The 17710-nt window shown below is 36.5% G+C and overlaps 1 protein-coding gene across 9 annotated transcripts in view; it reads right to left on the reverse strand.

Annotated features, from left to right (window-relative positions):
- LOC100117692 (potassium voltage-gated channel subfamily H member 6) overlaps positions 1–17710 on the reverse strand; it is a 536423-nt gene that overhangs the window by 46050 nt on the left and 472663 nt on the right. For 6 of the 9 annotated variants that reach the window (XM_031932886.2, XM_031932885.1, XM_031932883.1 and 3 more), the window contains 3 exons: positions 9164–9290; positions 8860–9093; positions 8545–8726 (listed from right to left, as the gene is read on the reverse strand). The exons of 1 other annotated variant lie outside the window; for it this stretch is intronic. In XM_031932886.2, the coding sequence (XP_031788746.1) occupies positions 8970–9093; positions 9164–9290 (251 nt within the window). In that variant the 3' untranslated portion in view covers positions 8545–8726; positions 8860–8969. Of the gene's footprint in view, positions 1–8544; positions 8727–8859; positions 9094–9163; positions 9291–17710 lie in introns of those variants that run through there. 2 more of the 9 variants (XM_031932884.1, XM_031932880.1) reach the window with 2 other exon arrangements.

Below are 17710 nucleotides of genomic sequence, written 5' to 3' on the forward strand. Positions count from 1 at the left end.
TTTTTTAGAATATCGTTAAAATTTCATGTATATGTTTAAATGTTCTTTATAGCAATAATTTTTAACCCCTTAAGTGGCATTACATTTCGAGCTATTAAGCTCCCAACTTTAGTATATCATGTAAAGCCTATAAACTCTAAATATAAGAAACGTTTCGTTAAATTGCGAAGAAAGCTTTCTAAGTAACAATACGAATTATAGTAAAAAAGTTGGCTAGCGCAAATAATGATTCGTTTGAGATGCAACAATTTATAGTTTGCATCACGTGCCATCAGTATATCAATACATATAGGTTCGCAGTGTCTCTCTCTCTCTCTCTCTCTCTCTCTCTCTCTCTCTCTCTCTCTCTCTCTCTCTCTCTCTTACAAGTTTTAAAATTATTTTATACCCTAAACAATTTATATCACCTTTCTAATGATTGATACTTATAATCGTAAGATTCTGAAATTAGATAACAAATATCTTAAAGGGGATTTTCTAATAAAAGCCCTAGCTGAGCTACAGTCGGTGAACTACTGTAAAGAAGGTCCCATTTCCACGTACAATTTATTTGATGATAAATGTAATATAAAATAAATTCATTATGTTTAAATGATTCTATATTTGCAAGAATAGTAATAGATATGAATAGTATACGTATTTTTGAAGTAAATAGACTTCACAAGCTACGGAAACAGCAACCTTAATATAAAGAAATAATACATTTTTTCCCTGGTAGAAAATTAATATTATTTTTAGGCAAAATTTCTGGTCAAAATTTTTTGCAATTAGACATATTTTTTAGAAGTATTTTTAGGAACAGCTGATATTTTCCTATATATACAGCTTCTTCAATGAGGAATACTATAATGCGTCGTAATAGTACTACCATTATGTGAATGTTTAAATTGAAAAAATTGAAATATATATTTGTACATGTATCGTACATTATTTTATAGCACTGATTAGCATAAATCCACTGTCACGCAATAAAGGACTACTTATGCCACGGATAGAGTGACACAAATGCGGATTTATACAGTATTATAAATACTTTCAACCAGAGTATTGATTAGCTACAATACACTCAGAAAAAGGCAATTTTTTCAGTAAGAGGATTTGATCTTTCTAAATTTCTTTTATACAAAAGCAGTATTTTGTATTGACGTAAAAGGAATCATTACACAACAAAAGTATTAACTACTTAGTGCAAATCGTGCATTCTCCATAAAATAAATTCCACGATCGATTCTTTGTATAGTAAACATAATTATAAGAATGGATATTTCTGCAACATAAACTTCTGTTTTCTTAGTGTAGTTTTGATATCGACACATTTGACTGATGTCAAATAAATATATTTTAATTGATTATTTAGGCAGAATTGGCTTCTTTATTGGAAAAAAGGAAAAAGCTAGATGAAGAGATTAAGAGACTAAAAGGTATAGTGATTTTAATAAAATTTAGAGTCATATACATTAGCAACCAAATACTTTTGATACTTGCCCTCCGCAATATAATTATCCATCAAGTTTCAAGTTATTATAATAATATGTCGCTGAGAAAACCTTGAAAAATATGAAAAATCGCATTTTTCAAGGTTGTCTCTGTGACATATTATTATAATAGCTTAAAACTTTGCACAATAATAGATAATTATATTGCGGAGGGCGAGTAACTCTTGGTTTTTTTGTAATTTTGCTTTATCCAAATATTATAAGTAAATTAATTATTTTTTCGTCTGCTATTCTGTGGTGCGAAATTTAAATTTTTAATTGACTATGGGACCCCTTTAAGCAATTTTTATTAAATTAAAAATTAACACATTATGACTGCAAAACAGTCATCTTGGTTCAAAACAATTATTCCTAAATTCAGTATTATTTTCCTCGATTCACATTAAATCCTTATTTCATACAACAAAAACTTAAACGAAAGTATGCAGATGGAAACCTAGCCATCTGCCCGGCGTGCTGGCAGTCGGCGTGCCGGCAGATGGGTGAGGAAGCGAAAGCCGCCATTAGGAACCAGGTCAGGAAAGTCTGGGGCCTACATTTTGCAGTTCTTGCAGAAAGTGGTAAATTAATCTTTTTTATAACACGTGCATCGAAAACGCGCTTTTCGCTTACGAAAAAGTGGAGCGAATGTAAAGTTTTTCAAGCCTGAGGCGAAAGGCCCTATTAGTATTTTTGTGTGTATATATACGTATAAACACACCCACACATAAATATAGACATATATCTGAGGCAAAACGAACAGCCAATAAGAAAACGAATAAGATGTTTACCATTTCTAATGTTACATATTTTTTTGTTTGTTATTATCGGCCTATGATGAAAAACAACCTATTCCTTGTTCGCACAGTATTTATTTCGCATTTATTTCGCGTTCTCTCTTCATTTCAATGAATGAAACATATTTGATATAAAATATTATTGCATGCAACTAAAGTATATTTTCTCCTTGGGTAATTATAATACCCTCGTTTTTCTCTGATAGTAAACGCACGTGTTTATAAATTCACTGGCGAATAAAATATGCTACTTTTGCCATTTGTTGCATAATAAACTATTTCAGCATCTGAAGAACTGGCACGTGATGGCTTCCATGAATCGCTTAACTTCCATGAATCGCGTGGCGGACATGAAAGAGGTCATGGTGGAAGAGGTGGCGGAAGAGGTGGAGAAAGAGGTCATGGTGGAAGAGGTGATGAAAAAGATCGTAATGTAACTTAAATAACTTTTTGTAACAAGCACGATTTTCGCGTTTTTCGTTCCTATTAAGCGGGCGTAAAGTAACTTTTTTCAGACTGGTGGGCAAAAATAAATTTAGCGGGTGTTTTTAATTGTTTTTTGCCGCATATGCTGCATATGTGTGTGCGTATGCGTAAATACGGAAATCAGTATATGCGTTACAAAAAATATAATGTGCACCAAGGGCTAAGTGGGCTTTTTGGACTCGTGTAGTTGCAGTACTCGTACTGCAAACTATATCTGCCCAATATGGAATGTCTTAGCGAATTTCGTTATAACTTTTGATCAGGACCGTTAAAGTTGCTCAACCTGGACGATTCGCTTGTTGTTATAGGGGTTTTTCATATTATATACGATAGTTCCATCAATTTTGCAAAATAACCAAATGGGATGCAAAAATGTAAAAGCTAATTTTTTAGGATATCGCAAAATTATTGCCCGCCGTATGGAACGCCGTTGATATTTTCAATAATTGCGATACGTATACATTATAAACGTCGGAAACTATAAAAAATGATTTGCTTCAAGTAAAAAAATTTCGTTTAAGTCAGTTTATCCTCGCTTTTCGTCGATTTTATAAATATTTTTTTAATGCATCGAAATTGATTGCAGTTGCTCTTCGAGCTTTCTTTAAAGCATTTCCAGGCTGAACAATAATTTGTTGGCTATTGTAAGCGTTAGAAAGTCTTCAAAAACTTAACGTGTCAATCTTACGCTAGGACGCGTATCATACTATGGGAAAACATGCTTCGTTCCATTCTGGGAAAAAATGTTTACGCTTTGATCTTATACGGCGGAACAAAGCAAGAATAGCGCTAAATAAATTCAATTAAATTTGTCTAATATTAATTTGTTTAAAAGCGAAAATTACCTTTTGACAGCTCGAAAAATGCAAAAAAAAAACTTTACAATAAATAGTTTTCCTTTAGTTCGAGCAATATGACCACAAAGTATGACTTTGTGACGAGACACGAGTCTCGCACATGTAAGGCGACCGCAATAAACACGGCATGCGCAGCAAGCGCGCGCGCAACGAAAGGCGAGACCGCACGAGCACGGAGCGCCAGTGCTGGGGTCATGATTATTCGGAGGGTCGCTCAAATGCCAACTTCAGGGGGCATCGCGGTAAGAGCAATCCGCTGCGTCCCCTGAAGTCAGCCATCAGGCGACCCTGCATCAATAGAAAATGTTCGAATTACCGGTAGCTGCACCGATAAATAAGAATATATCAAACTAAAAATAAAAAACAAAAACCCTAAGCACCAAATCTAGTTACCCAAGATTTGAATATCATACGCAAATATTAATATATCCCATAAACTTAAATCTACCTACCCCATGCACAGCGAGATGCAAATGAAAAAATAATACTAAACTAAAATCTCCTAAAATCATCCACACCAGGCACAGCAAGTTGCTAACATAAAACGAAAATATTAAATCCGAAGTACATAAGCCTACGCAAAACTCAAATTAAATGTTTAAATATGTATGCACGTTGAAGAAAGGCGAGCGAGCGCAAGAGTGAGATTAAAAACTAAAATCCTTAAACCCACCTACCCCATTCAGTAAGAGTTTGAGTCGTAAAATATTATTTCAAATACGTTGGCATATTAAAAAGAGGCGAACGAGCGTAAAAGTAGCATCAAAAACCAAAATCCCTAAACCTACCAACCTCACACAGCTAGAGTAAAGTGCTTAAACCCAGCTACCCCATGCTCCCCGAGATCAGTAATTTATTTAAACAACTCCTCGGCACATCGGAGGAAGGCGAGCGAAGCGAGGATAAAATCCAAAACCAAAGCGCTTAAATCCAGTTACCCCACGCACGACAAGTTTATATAAAAAACATAAACTCTTAAACCCACCTACCCCCTGCACTGAGTTACCGTACTCGGCACAGCGGAGGAAAGCGAGCAATTGCAAGAATTATTGTATACAAGCATGTATACAATACGTAGTAGTTGTCCAATAATTTGTACATGTAGAAGCTATTGAAATCGACATACGCCGCGCATTTCCTATAAAATTCTCTTGGCGCGAGGATTGAAAATGAATGGATGCTTCAAATGAGTACTCTCAAATCATAGAATTTTGTTTTTCTAGAATAAAAAATGTGAGAGTAAAATGACTGCGAAGCTGTAGTATTGCTGTTAACCTCTCTACCCTTCTTCCGATATGCCGGGTTCTGAAACTCGCAGTGCAAGGGGTGGGTGGATTTTAGATTTACATGTTATCATCCCTCACGCCCACCTTCCTTTGCTGTGACGAGTACGTTAACTCGCAATGCTAGTGGTAGTAGGTTTAAGAGTTTATGTTTTTTTATATAATCTTCGCACTTGTACGCCTTTCTCCGCTATGCCGAGTACTGAAACTCGCCGTGAGAGGGGTACGGAAATTTTAATTTTAAAATTTTAATCATCCCTGTCGCCCGCCTTTCTCCGCTGTGCCGTGTACGAAAACTCGCAGTGCCGAGTGCCGAGTGTCCCCGATGTGTCGAGGAGTTTTTATAAATAAATTATTGAGTTCAAGGAGCGTGTTGTAGTTGGGTTTAGGTGCTTTGAAGTTTGATTTATACTCGCTTCGCTCGCCTTCCTTCGATGTGCTGAGGTGTTGAACGCACCCATACATATCCGCGCCGCGCGCCTTTATAAGGCGGATCGCGCGGCACGATAAGCAGTTCTACTCGAGCTCTACTCCAGGTAGCATCGTGCGTCCACGTTACTACAGGAAACAGCGACAGATAGATCTGCGCCGACGAAGTCGTCTCGTGAGTACACGTGACGATTTGGTAGACGAACCGAAATCCGAAACTCCGAATTGCCGTCGTGAGCACACGAGGTAACCCGGAACACCCTAGCGAAATCGAGCCTCGTCTACGTGAGCACACGTGACGATACCCGATGCCACTGTAAAAATCCTAACAAAGCCAGCCTTACCCCGACATCTCACGAATCGCTTTATCTCGGTATGCACACAGGATAAAGAGAGGAACGAGACGAGCGACGAAGATTTGTGAAGCCGTGTGCACACGACTCTACAAGTCCGAGGGATAACCTCAAAACCCCGTTGCACTATCCCGGCCGTTACTGTGCACACACAGAGCGGTCGAGATCGTTGTTGCTCAACACATTCGGATCGGTGTAGCCGTGCGCACACGACTCCACCGTACCGAATGAATTCCTAACCTCAAAACCCGCCACCGATCCGTCATACCGCCACCGTACCGAAACACCGTAGCCGCAACCACCGAATCATTCTTGTAACGAAATCGTGTAGATATTCTTATAAATTGTCAACCGCATTAGTTTAAACAATTCTATTTGTAAAGGCGAAATATTCTTAACAAGACGCATAATTGATTTCTGTTTCAGCCGGGATTTAACAACTGATTCCAAATTGCTATTCTTTACTTAAGAAATATATTTGTTATTATTAAAAATATAAAACCAGACTCTTTTCTTGCCCCTTCCCCCATCCAGATCCTGGAACCGACTGACTATCCAGTCTCCTGGGGAATGTTAAAAATTTTACAACGATTTAGCTAAAGATTTTAGCTTTTTGAACGTTACAACTTTCAAAAAGCTAAAATCTACTAACTTACCGGTTGCAAGCGTCGTAATCGCGCCCCAAAAGCTGGAAACTGATTGTATTCCATACTGGGCAACGTTCCATATTGGGCGCATCTTCTTTATGCTTAACATTAACATCTTATTACAATTGTTCGAATTAATTAAATGTAACAATCGGAATTAATAGTAATAACTGTTCTAAATGAAAACCATCACAACGGCAATGGCAATGGCAATGGAACCACTACCTCAAGCCAAAACGACCCATCCATGGAATAGGATAAGAATAATAAATTGGATCAATAATAAAGTATGGTATGTTACACCTAGAAAAATAAATCGTCGGTCCCTACGAAGACTAGCACGTCCCAAATCCCCCCTAGCACTTTTCACAAAAACACTTGCGGTTTCGGGGCTTTATGCTTAAGCAATTAATGATATTTATGAACGCCAAAGTGTTATATTGTAACATTCACATGCAAAGAGAAGGCTAGTACAAAAATTATTGAATTATCATACGTTTTTCTCATACTACAAAGAGCATTAGTTTGAGCTGTGGAATGTACTACTCTTCGCGGCAAAAAGTGAAAAGTGCTAGTCTTCGCGGCGAAAAACCGAATGTACTAGTCTTCAAAATTGTAGTATAAACTTTAGCAGTGTAAGGACAAGACGATAGAGTAGGAAAAGCCCGGTCTGGCACTCCGCTAGAGCTACAGAGACCTAGCTCTTCCGTCCCGCCGCAGCTCTCTCTCTCTCTCTCTCTCTCTCTCTCTCTCTCTCTCTCTCTCTCTCCCCGGCTGTTGAAGCGGGCGCGCGCGTAATTCAAACTCTCGCATACACGGGTCGTCAATACTCGCAGATAATACAGCGCAATACTCGCAGATAATACAGTGCAATACTCGCAGGTAATACTGCGTATCTTACACTGTATCATGGGACTCGAGACAGCAAGATGCCACTGACATCAGGGCCCTTGACTCAGTTGAGCATTTACAAATCTCGAGCACGATAAGCAGTAGTTTATCTCCCTAACACTGCGGATAATCTAACACAGCAACGCTGATCTAACTGCTTTGGATACTTGCGCTATCTAACTTCGCCAGAGCTCCGCCATCGGCGTACGACGCCTTATGATGCGTGGGCCGTTCCTCGAGTGCCCTGTCAAGTTGTTGATTCTCCGTGACCGCGCCAACCTTGTCGGTCGTCCTCTCTCGTTCCCTTCGCTCTCTGCGACAGCTGACGACGGCTGTTGTTCTATTTGATCTTTACGAGCGATTCCTCTTTTCTTGGCGCCGTGTATTTAAAACAAGCAGACGCGATTATTATTACACATTTAAAATCATTCGCAAAACCTTAGGACGCTCTGCCCTGACCTCCCTAGACCGGCTTATCTCGTGGTGAAATTTCACCACGTTAAATAAAAACAAATATTATTATGACAAAACTAATGATAGGGCAAGGTTAATTAAATTGCCAAACAATGTTTCAAAATTTTAACATTTTAAAGATTTTTTTGGATGTTTAAATTAATTTAAAAATTGAAAAATTGTATTTCCTATAAAATGTTTAAAATGTAAAACTTAAAAAATTTTTTTGGCAATTCAATTAATCTTGCTCTGATAAAAAGAATCTAAATTGTGCTAGTTTTCATAGCAAATCTTAGTTGTGCTACTTTTCGCTGGAAAATTTGAACTGTGCTTCTCTTCGTACGGAGCGACGATATGTACACACACTATTAATTAGAACTTTAAATATCGGAAGCACCCACTATGACACCGCCATTCCAAGCCCGCATGTTAATTGGGGTTATGAATGCGCATGCGTCATACTCATTCGCAGAGCGCGTTTATTCCAATCAAAAAATTGTAATTTAAAAAATTACTTATAATATGTATACTGTAAATGAAGGATGCAGGCAAAGAGGAAGCAATTTATTAATTTATAAATTTTTATTGATTAATGATGATTAATGAATTTAAATGAAATATTTAAAACCATATAGGTTTTTCAATAGATATAATAAAGAATGCTACTCCAAAGAGGTGAACAAACTGCCAAGCAAATGGTACATGGCTAACAAAGCATTGCAATTAGAGCAGCTATCCAGTTAGTGTAAATAGTATTTTACGATACATGTCACCTAAGTAGCACTTTTTTGTGCATTGTGAGTTCCTTATTACGCCGTGCAGATGTGTTACTTTGATTACGTGTATCGTATAGAATTTTATAGCGCAACCTACCTAAGCACGCTGTCACGACTATTCGTGGCATAAGCAGTCCTATTTTGCACCGTGAGGTTAGCGCACGAGCGTAGCGGATATCCAAGCCCAATAGGATCTAGTATGCCTGCCACTTTCGCTCTACGATATTACATTTTGCGACTTATACCGTGTGCCATAGAGCCTTCAAACTGAGCACCTTCCTTTTTAAACAAAAAGAAAGAAATAAGCAGAAATACAAAATGATAATACATGCAAAAAACACCAAATAACTACAGATATAAACATCGACGAATTTAAACAAATTATTTACAATATATTACAAAATTTTATTACTGTCTATGGAAGTAGAGAAAACTTTTTCGTCTACGGTAACCGTTCTCCTCCACTTGGCTTCGCTATAAAACATATGCTGGTTTGCATATGCTAGCCGAACAGCTTTATCATTAGCTGTGACAATGGATTCGCAGGCTGCTTTCCGATTTTTTAAGTGCGACCTCTTTTTTATATTGTTTTAAAGCGCTTGCTCCGAAATATCTAGTTCTAATGCTTCTGGCATCCTGCAGACAGCTTGAAAAGGATTATTAAAGACTGACGCACTCGTTCAAGGTCAGCTTCTAAAAGAGCACTGGTAACTTACACAATTAACTCCTTGTTGTGTACCGTGCTTTTTATAATTAGTGCATCAATAACGCTTCTTTTAGCCTGCCTGAAAAAGCAGAGTCGTCCAGTATCCCATAGTAGAATTTCGTTGTAAATCTGAATCTCTAAAAAAAATTAACTTTCAATAAAGTAAAAGGTTAGGCGAGTTTGATGTATTCCGCAAAATTATTATATATATTAGAACAATTCTTATATTTGTCAAAGTTAATTGTGACTAAACAACTGCTGTAGCAAAAGTCAAATTGTAACCATAGATTGAAAAAGTAATGAAATCAAGAAAAAATGCTCGTGACTTCTTGAAAAGCATCTTGAAACCGCACTGCTTATTAATTTTGATAGGTACATATGGCTTGCAGCTAATGAATAAACCTGAAACCAATAAATGAAGCTACACCGCCGAACGTTTCGGCGAGCGCTTTAAATCGCTTAGTTCAAATGCGGGCCTACTAGCAGCACGACTTTATGCAGAGCTTTCTGCGGTACAGTCCGCAGGACAATCAACAATACTTTATGCGGTACTTTCCAAATGCCTATCATCGTGACTTAATGCAGAGCTTTATGCGGTATTTTACACAGGACTATTAGCGGGACTTTATGCGAAGCTTTCTGCGGTACTTTCCATGGGCCTATGAGCAAAACTTTATGCGGAGCTTTCCGCGGGCCCTTCGGCGGATCTTTATGTATTTTGGTATAGTTTAATCGAGTCTCGATTCCGATGTCACGTCGTGTGACTCATCGCATAAATTTATTAAAAAAAACTAAAACATGATAGTCATTAGAATATTGAAATTCAAACTCTCAAAAGAAGAATGCATTGCGTGCACTGAAAGGTTTCGACACACGGCCGAATGCATGTCAGAGTCGAATCAGTGAAATGATAAATCAGCAATTCGTGACGTTGTAAGCGAGCGCTACTTTTTATGTATACATTTTCCGTAATTTTAAGTTTGTAAATATTGCAAAATTACGCTACGAACGAAGGTTTTAAAAAGCCTTATACGCACTCAAACGATCAGTTCGGAGTCAGGGCTCCGTACGCGTCGGTTCGACAATTGGCGATGTATTTGTGAAAGCAGTTTTCATTATAAATATCTATATCGCATTTCATTCATGTTATACGCGAATAATATTGTAAGAGAATTTTATATAGCTAGTTAAATAAACGATAGACTTACAGTGAAATAGAATTCGTGTTTTAAAAGTTCTTTATAACTAAATCCTATCTATCCAGTACGAGCTTGAATCTGCATTCTGGCAACTAAGCATCACCGAACTCAAAGGTAAGTTTTCTCATTCATTTACTAACAGTGAGAGTGTTAGGCGCAGACTAATATTTACAGCCTTTGCCACTACACATATCATTACGTTCGTGACTATTTTATAAAAAGTAGTCCAGACCTAACACCGAAGCGGCTGCAGCCGTCTTCTCGCGCTTTTGTGGCATATCACACTGGCAAACTGCACCAGGAGCTAAGTTTACGTCAAGATAAGGCCGCGATAGATAAGGCTTTTTTGCTGCGAAAATTTGGAAAACGACGAGAGCTGCCTTTTCGAAGCCATTGCTACCGTCTTCTTTCGCATTTCTGGCCTCATCACACTGTCAAACTGCATCAGGAGACTGGGTCGCGTTAAAACTGAGAAAATAAGGCTTTTCAAATTAATAATTTAAAAAAAAGGCAAAAGCCTCGATTTCGGAGCAGCTGCGGCCGTTGTCTCGCGCTTTTTCGGCCATATCACACTGGCAAACTGCACCAGGAGCTTAATTTGCTCCAAACCGCGATATATAAAGCTTATTTGCTGCGAAAATTAAAAAAGCGGCAAGAGCTGCCTTTTTGAAGCCGCTGCTACCGTCATCTCGCGCTTTTTTGGCCTCATCACGCTGGCAAACTGCACCAGAAGCTTAATTTGCTCCAAACCGCGATATATAAAGCTTTTTTGCTGCGAAAATTCGGAAAATAGCGAGAGCCTTTTCGGAGACGTTGCGGTCGTCTTATCGCGCTTTTCTGACCTCATCACGCTAGCAAACTGCACCAGGAGCTCGGGTCGCGTTGAGACTTATAAGATAAGGTTTTTTATATTAAAAATCTAGTAACCGGCGAGAGCCTTTATTTTGGAGCAGCTGCGCCTTCATTCTCGTGCTTTTCTGGCCTTATTACACTAGCTAACTGCACGAGGAGCTTGAGTCGCGTCAAGACCTGCAAGATAAGGCTTTTTTTGATGCGAAAATTCGGAGTTTTGACATACTTCCACTGATTATGTCTTTCTTTTAATACTCGGGGTGTGGGAGTCAAACTTAAACTTTTTTTGTTTTGATTGCAAAATAAACCTGGGATGTTTAAAATATACTTAAATACCACGATTGTCGAATTTTTACACACATATAATGAATACTATAGTTTTTCCTTGTTTCGTAACAATGATATGTTACTTAAAGCTTCGAGTACTTTTTCCAGTTTTTAATTTGAGCTTTTGCCTAAAAAATAGCTTGATTGGTTATTTGGACTGATGTTTCAGCCTATATTTTTTTGCTTTTGTAATCTATTGAATCTGTTCAATCCGTATGTTAATTTAAAATCTAAACACTTATAATATATTATTATGTCTTTGGTTTAATTATTTGCACCATAATGTAACGAAATGTAAAACTCGACTTTTGAGACGTACACCTCTATTCAATACCTTGTATTAAATTACAGCATTTGCTTAATTTGTTATCATGGCTGATATTTATAAAACCACTGATATTTTAAAAATCGAAATTAGATCAGATATATCTGTAAATCCATTTGAAAAGAATTGTTATAGTGGTAAAATAAGACTTGCGTAAAATCACTAATCCAATGCTACAGGCATTCCTGAATTTTGCTAGTAAGGCTAAAGTTTGTAAGACATGCAGACAACTTTTTCTCACTTCTCAGAATTCGAATACGTTTGAAAACATTTTTTATTTAGGATCACGAGATTCAGATCAAGATGTATCTAAATCACCGACCAAAAGAACATGCTTTTCAAGAGATAATTATCTCGATTCAACAACAAGTTCAGATTCACAAGACTCTCTTAAAAATGAAAATATATTAGCTTCTAAAAGTATAAAGTCAGAAAGAGAAGTCTATATGGAACAAATGCTTGATCGACTAAAATAAAAATTCTATTAGTTGGATAAAACAAATCCGCATCTTGTATCGATTTTGACCATTGCACCTGAGAATTGGAGTATTCGAAAACTAAGTAAAGAATTCAAAACATCTAGATATACGGCTAAAAACCTATAGAATTAAGGAAAATAGAAAAAGTAATGACAGTACCCTCTCTAAATTAAGAAAAAAACATGCCAATCAATACCGTTAATAAAGTTATATACTTCTCTGAAAGCGATGTAAATAGCAAAATAATGCCAAATCAGAGTTCTTTCGTTAAAGTCATCGATAATGGGTGTAAAAAAGAAGTGCCTAAACAATTATTGTTATGTGACATTAAACCGCTGCATATAGAGGTTAAGAAATTAAATCCCGAATATACGATCAGTTTGACGAAATTTTCTGAACTCCGTCCAAAATACTGCATACTTGCAGGAGCTGCAGGAACACATAGTGTATGCGTATGCACCATACATCAGAATTTTAAAAATATGTTCGACGCAGCTGATCTACAGAGAATTACAAGTAAATTAAATAATCCACTTAAGGATTTAAAAGACTGCATTTTATTCGTTATATGTAAAGAACCAATAGATGCGTGCTATTTAAGAGAATGTAAAACATGTCCAGATATTCAAATATTTTCTAATTACATTCTTGAAACATTATTTTTAGTGCATGGCAATCAACAGACAGGTGCACGTTGATTAAACAGTGCCTGCAAACAAGTGATTTTGTCACCGAAATGTGCACACGTTTAGAGGCGTTGATTCCACAGCTCTACTTTATCAAAAATCAATCAGACTATTTGTCAGAACATATATATAGTATATACACATGCGTGCACGCATGATGTAGCATGCGATGACATATACATAGATTTACTGACTCTCTGACATCGTGTAGAACATATCCCGCGCGGCTGCATGTATACAGCTGAGCGCTGCAAGAGAGAGAGAGACGCTTTAGCGAGAACTTACGCCGCCGACAGGCAGTCGTCGAATAAGTTTGGACCGATAAAACGCGCCGAGAGATGGTGTGTAACGTTGAATAATTTCAGATGCTTGGCAGTGTCCAACAAAGTCGATAAACCTGGACGAGAAACCGATCACCGGCCGGTATATAACGAGCGGACTTTTCGAATACTCAGCTAGCTCCTCCGTACACGTACCCCCCGTTCGTCGCGATGATCAAAGCCGCGTGTTTTCCGCGCGCGTCTCCGACGGCTCGCCGGCGCGTCGTGACACTCTCTACTCGTCGTCGTCCCCCCTGCGCACGAGAATGCGGCTCTCCATATAGGCACGTTAATTGCGCTCGAGTAGAGAGATAATAGTCCTGACGTCCTGACTGCGACTTTCCATTTAATTAACTTTCCGCGGGCTTATACGTTTTCCGCGCGAGAAAACACGCGCGCGCGTCTATCCCGGGAGGGATGACGAGGTGTATATGTCGTTTTTGCTTTTTTGGCTTCGATTTCTACATTTTTTAGAACCACGATTGTGTTTCGCGCGAGCGTATTGTACATCCAGCGGTAATGCGAAGGGAATAATGGAAGTAGACTCTTTTGTTCGGCAGTTAATTTTAATTTTTCTCTCGCGGAATTAAATTAATTTTGAAGAATATATGATTATTTATTTGAGCAATATTTACACGAAATATCAATTCACTATCAGAATTTATTACAACAAGTATCGTTTTCATCATAAAAATTTCCCATACATAATACATTCTTTAATATGCTAATGGATAAATAAAAATTACGTATGAGAGACTACCAGCGTGTGAAGTCGTAATTCCCCTTTTTTCTTTTTCTATACATATATAATTTTCATGAAGTTCTAATAATAAGGAAAAATTAATGCGTTTAACAATTGTTTCATAATAACAGAAAACGCATTATAGATATTATGAAAGTGAACAAAAAGTTACTTAATAATAGTTATAGAAATGACTATATATTGATTGAAAAAGCACACCTTACATTTTACGAAATTAATACATAATGTTTATTTCAGCGGCCACGTCGTATGCCGAAGCTACTTCCAAGGCAAAGTTCGCTTTGAAATACTCTGATATAGAAGAGCAGTACCAATTACTTGAAGCCAAATCAGCTCGAAAGAATCGCACAGGAAAAGGTATTACATCTTCTGACAGCTCTGACAACGATGCGGAGGCAAGCAAAACGTTAAGCAAAAAAATAAAAAAAAATTATTTATCCGAAATACGTACTGTTCCGGAGGCATCCATGTCCGGTGTGTATAATTTTATTATAAAATTCGAACCATCTATTAACATATACTCATTATTAAAATATTTGGCCACGTTTGATTACGAATAGTTACTCAGTATTATGTGTTATTTTGTAGTAATTAAAAACGATTTCATTTTTATGTTTATATCAATGTACGCCTTTAGATTGATTACATAATTACATCCTTTACATATTTATTTTAAGATGTTGCAATGGGAAGCAAACACAAAGCTACTAGTGTCAATGATTCTGGTAAAAACTATTTTTTAAATATAACCTATTTTCTTTATATTTCTCCAAAAAGTTCGTCATTTTGAATATCTTATTTATAATGCTAATGCCTTAGGAGATAAAGTTCAACCAAATGACTCTGAATTGCTTGATGATGCAATGGTAAATGAGAAGGACCAGATGTTTTCGTTTAGAAACACAGATATTTTCAAACCATTGGAAAATAAAGCACACAAATATCAGATCAAATACACCGAAAATAAAGGTAATTATGACGATAAGTCATAATTAAAATATAGTATAAATTAAAGTAAAACTCTGCTACAAGCTATAATACAGAAAAAATACAAACTGAGAATTCAAAAATGAGCAGACAACAAACAGGTTTATTTTTAAACTCATCAAGTACTAATAACTTTAACCCATTAAAGCCCATGCTAAGACTGGTTGAGATAGCGACAAACAAACTGTGCTATCCTTTGCATAAGTGAAAAATAAAATATACGTATTTTGTCTTATGTCTTGTGCTTATGTTTGTTTAAATAAAGGATGGCACAGTTTGTTTTTTGCTATTCCAGATAGATTTTGCTTGGGACTTGACATGGTCACTTTTTCTCCCCAACATGCAATTGTTTATTCCTACATTACACTAACAAATTGAACTCTGACAAAAAAGTGTTATATAGGTTTTCGTCTCGATTTTACCTCCAGAATCGATTCCCGCATTCAGATTTTGAAAATTATAAATTTTTTGTAATTTGTTATAAACAATTGCAAATGCCATAAGAAAAAATAGGTATATTTTATTTTTCACTTATGCAAAGGATAGCACAGTTTATTTGTCGCTATCTCAACCAGTCTTAGCATGGGCTTTAATGGGTTAAAAAACATGTCTGATTTACTAATGTAATAAAAAAATAATTATTATTGTTATTTTTTTAGGAATTATGATAAATCAATCCATTGACATTAACAAGAAAATTAGGAAACAAAAAGATATTACTGATGATGCTGAAAAGTTTGGTAAATAATTTGTTCAAAATTGATTCTGATTCTATTTTTTGAAACAATCTCATAATAACATGTTGTTCTAAACAAATAATTAGAGTTAGCTTCAGAGCAGCACGAATTTGATTACGCAGAAGTAGAAAATGGGATGGATCAGAGCAATCACGTCGATAAAAATGGAGACAAACATGACATTGTCAGTCAGTTACAAGCTGAAAAAAAGAAAAAAACAAAAGCTCACCAAGAAGACCTTGTCATCCCAAGCACAAGCAGAGAAGAAGGTGCTTATTAATACGTTATTTCCAATTATTATACTAAAATAATGTATTAATTATAATCATTGCAGAACCCCAAAAGAGTAAAAAAAGCAAAAAAAGTCGAATGTCCCAGGAAGAAAAACAAAATAAGGAACCAGTGGAAAAATTGGATTATCTAATTGGTACGAACATTTTGTAATAGAAAGGTTGAGAAGCATTATTATTTAAATAAAAATTTATTTTTTAAATCATATTTTCAGCGCTAAATGAAGAGATACTTAGTCAACGTTGCGGCCTTTCTGCAACATCAAGTCAATCAACAATAGGCATTTCATCTGAGGATATGATAAAGCTCCAAGATAATTTATTGTGCGACTCGGAAAATAAATTGATAAATTTGAATTGCATTATTAAGTTAGAAGAGGGATTTTTTGATAAATTAGTAAGTTATTTAATACAAAAAGGTTTTCCAATATTTAGAGTTATATTTTAAATATAACATTTTTTAAAATCTCTTTTAGAGATCCTATTTTCGAACTTTGAAAACAGGTGAACCTAAAGATTTTGTTCGAGCAGTTTTAAGAAAATGTGTCGACGACAATGTTGGTGTTCTTTTCAGTGGAAAGGGACAAGGAAAAAAGAAAAATTTTAAAGAATTACCATTGTACGATTTACTGTTACGTAAGTCAATCATTAAAAAATTGTTTGTTTAATTATTTTCCGAAACATTAATCAAATTTGTTTTATAACTATTTCAGTTGAAACATTGAACCTGTACAAAGGAAAAATATTACAACAAACGATTTTCAGGACTACAAGCAACTGGTTGAAAGGGAGGCAAGCTAGTCTCGACTATAAAATGTAAAATGAAATCATACTAATTAATCTAAATGGATTGCATTATTGATAAGCCCAATAATAATAACAATAATAACTTTTTAGGCAAGCAAAAAAAAGCAGAAAAGAAAGCGCATGAAAATGAAAGCAACAAAGGGAAAGGAAAAGGAAAGGGAAAAGGAAAGGGGAAAGGAAAGGGGAAAGGAAAACAGCGAAATCACGAAGAATCTGAAGATGCAGGAAGCAGCAACGAAGAACATTAAAATGTTACAATTTTTTTTTTTTTTTGGTACATTTTGTATATATTTTTTGTGCTTTTTAAGATATGTATTTTTTAGTAAGCCTTGAAATACTTGTAGTCTCAGAAACAGTTGTGTTATGCTTTGTCATTTTTTTTTTACGTGGCATTTGGAACTCGAAAGTTCATCGCCTCATCTACGCAAGCCTTCCACGCTGTCCTATCTTGTGACAACCCCACCCAAGATGCACCTCTCCGATCGACACCCACCCGTCCTATTTCTACTAGATCCGCTTTTACGTTGTCCTCCCATCTACGTCTAGGTCTACCTAGAGGTCGCGTTACCATCGGCCTGCCCTTCATGACACGCGCTGCCGTACGGTCGTCTCTCATTCTCGCTACGTGCCCTGCCCATCCCAATCTGCGCGATTTCATTATTCTGTTAATATTTGGTGACGCGTACAGATTGTGTAACTCATCATTGTGTAATCTCCTCCATTCCCCGGTTTCCTCATCTTTCTTCGTCCAGTATATTTTTCGCAAGACTTTATTTTCAAATACC

Source organism: Nasonia vitripennis (genome assembly GCF_009193385.2).
Source record: "Nasonia vitripennis strain AsymCx chromosome 5 unlocalized genomic scaffold, Nvit_psr_1.1 chr5_random0003, whole genome shotgun sequence".
In the NCBI taxonomy this organism is placed as follows: domain Eukaryota; kingdom Metazoa; phylum Arthropoda; class Insecta; order Hymenoptera; family Pteromalidae; genus Nasonia; species Nasonia vitripennis.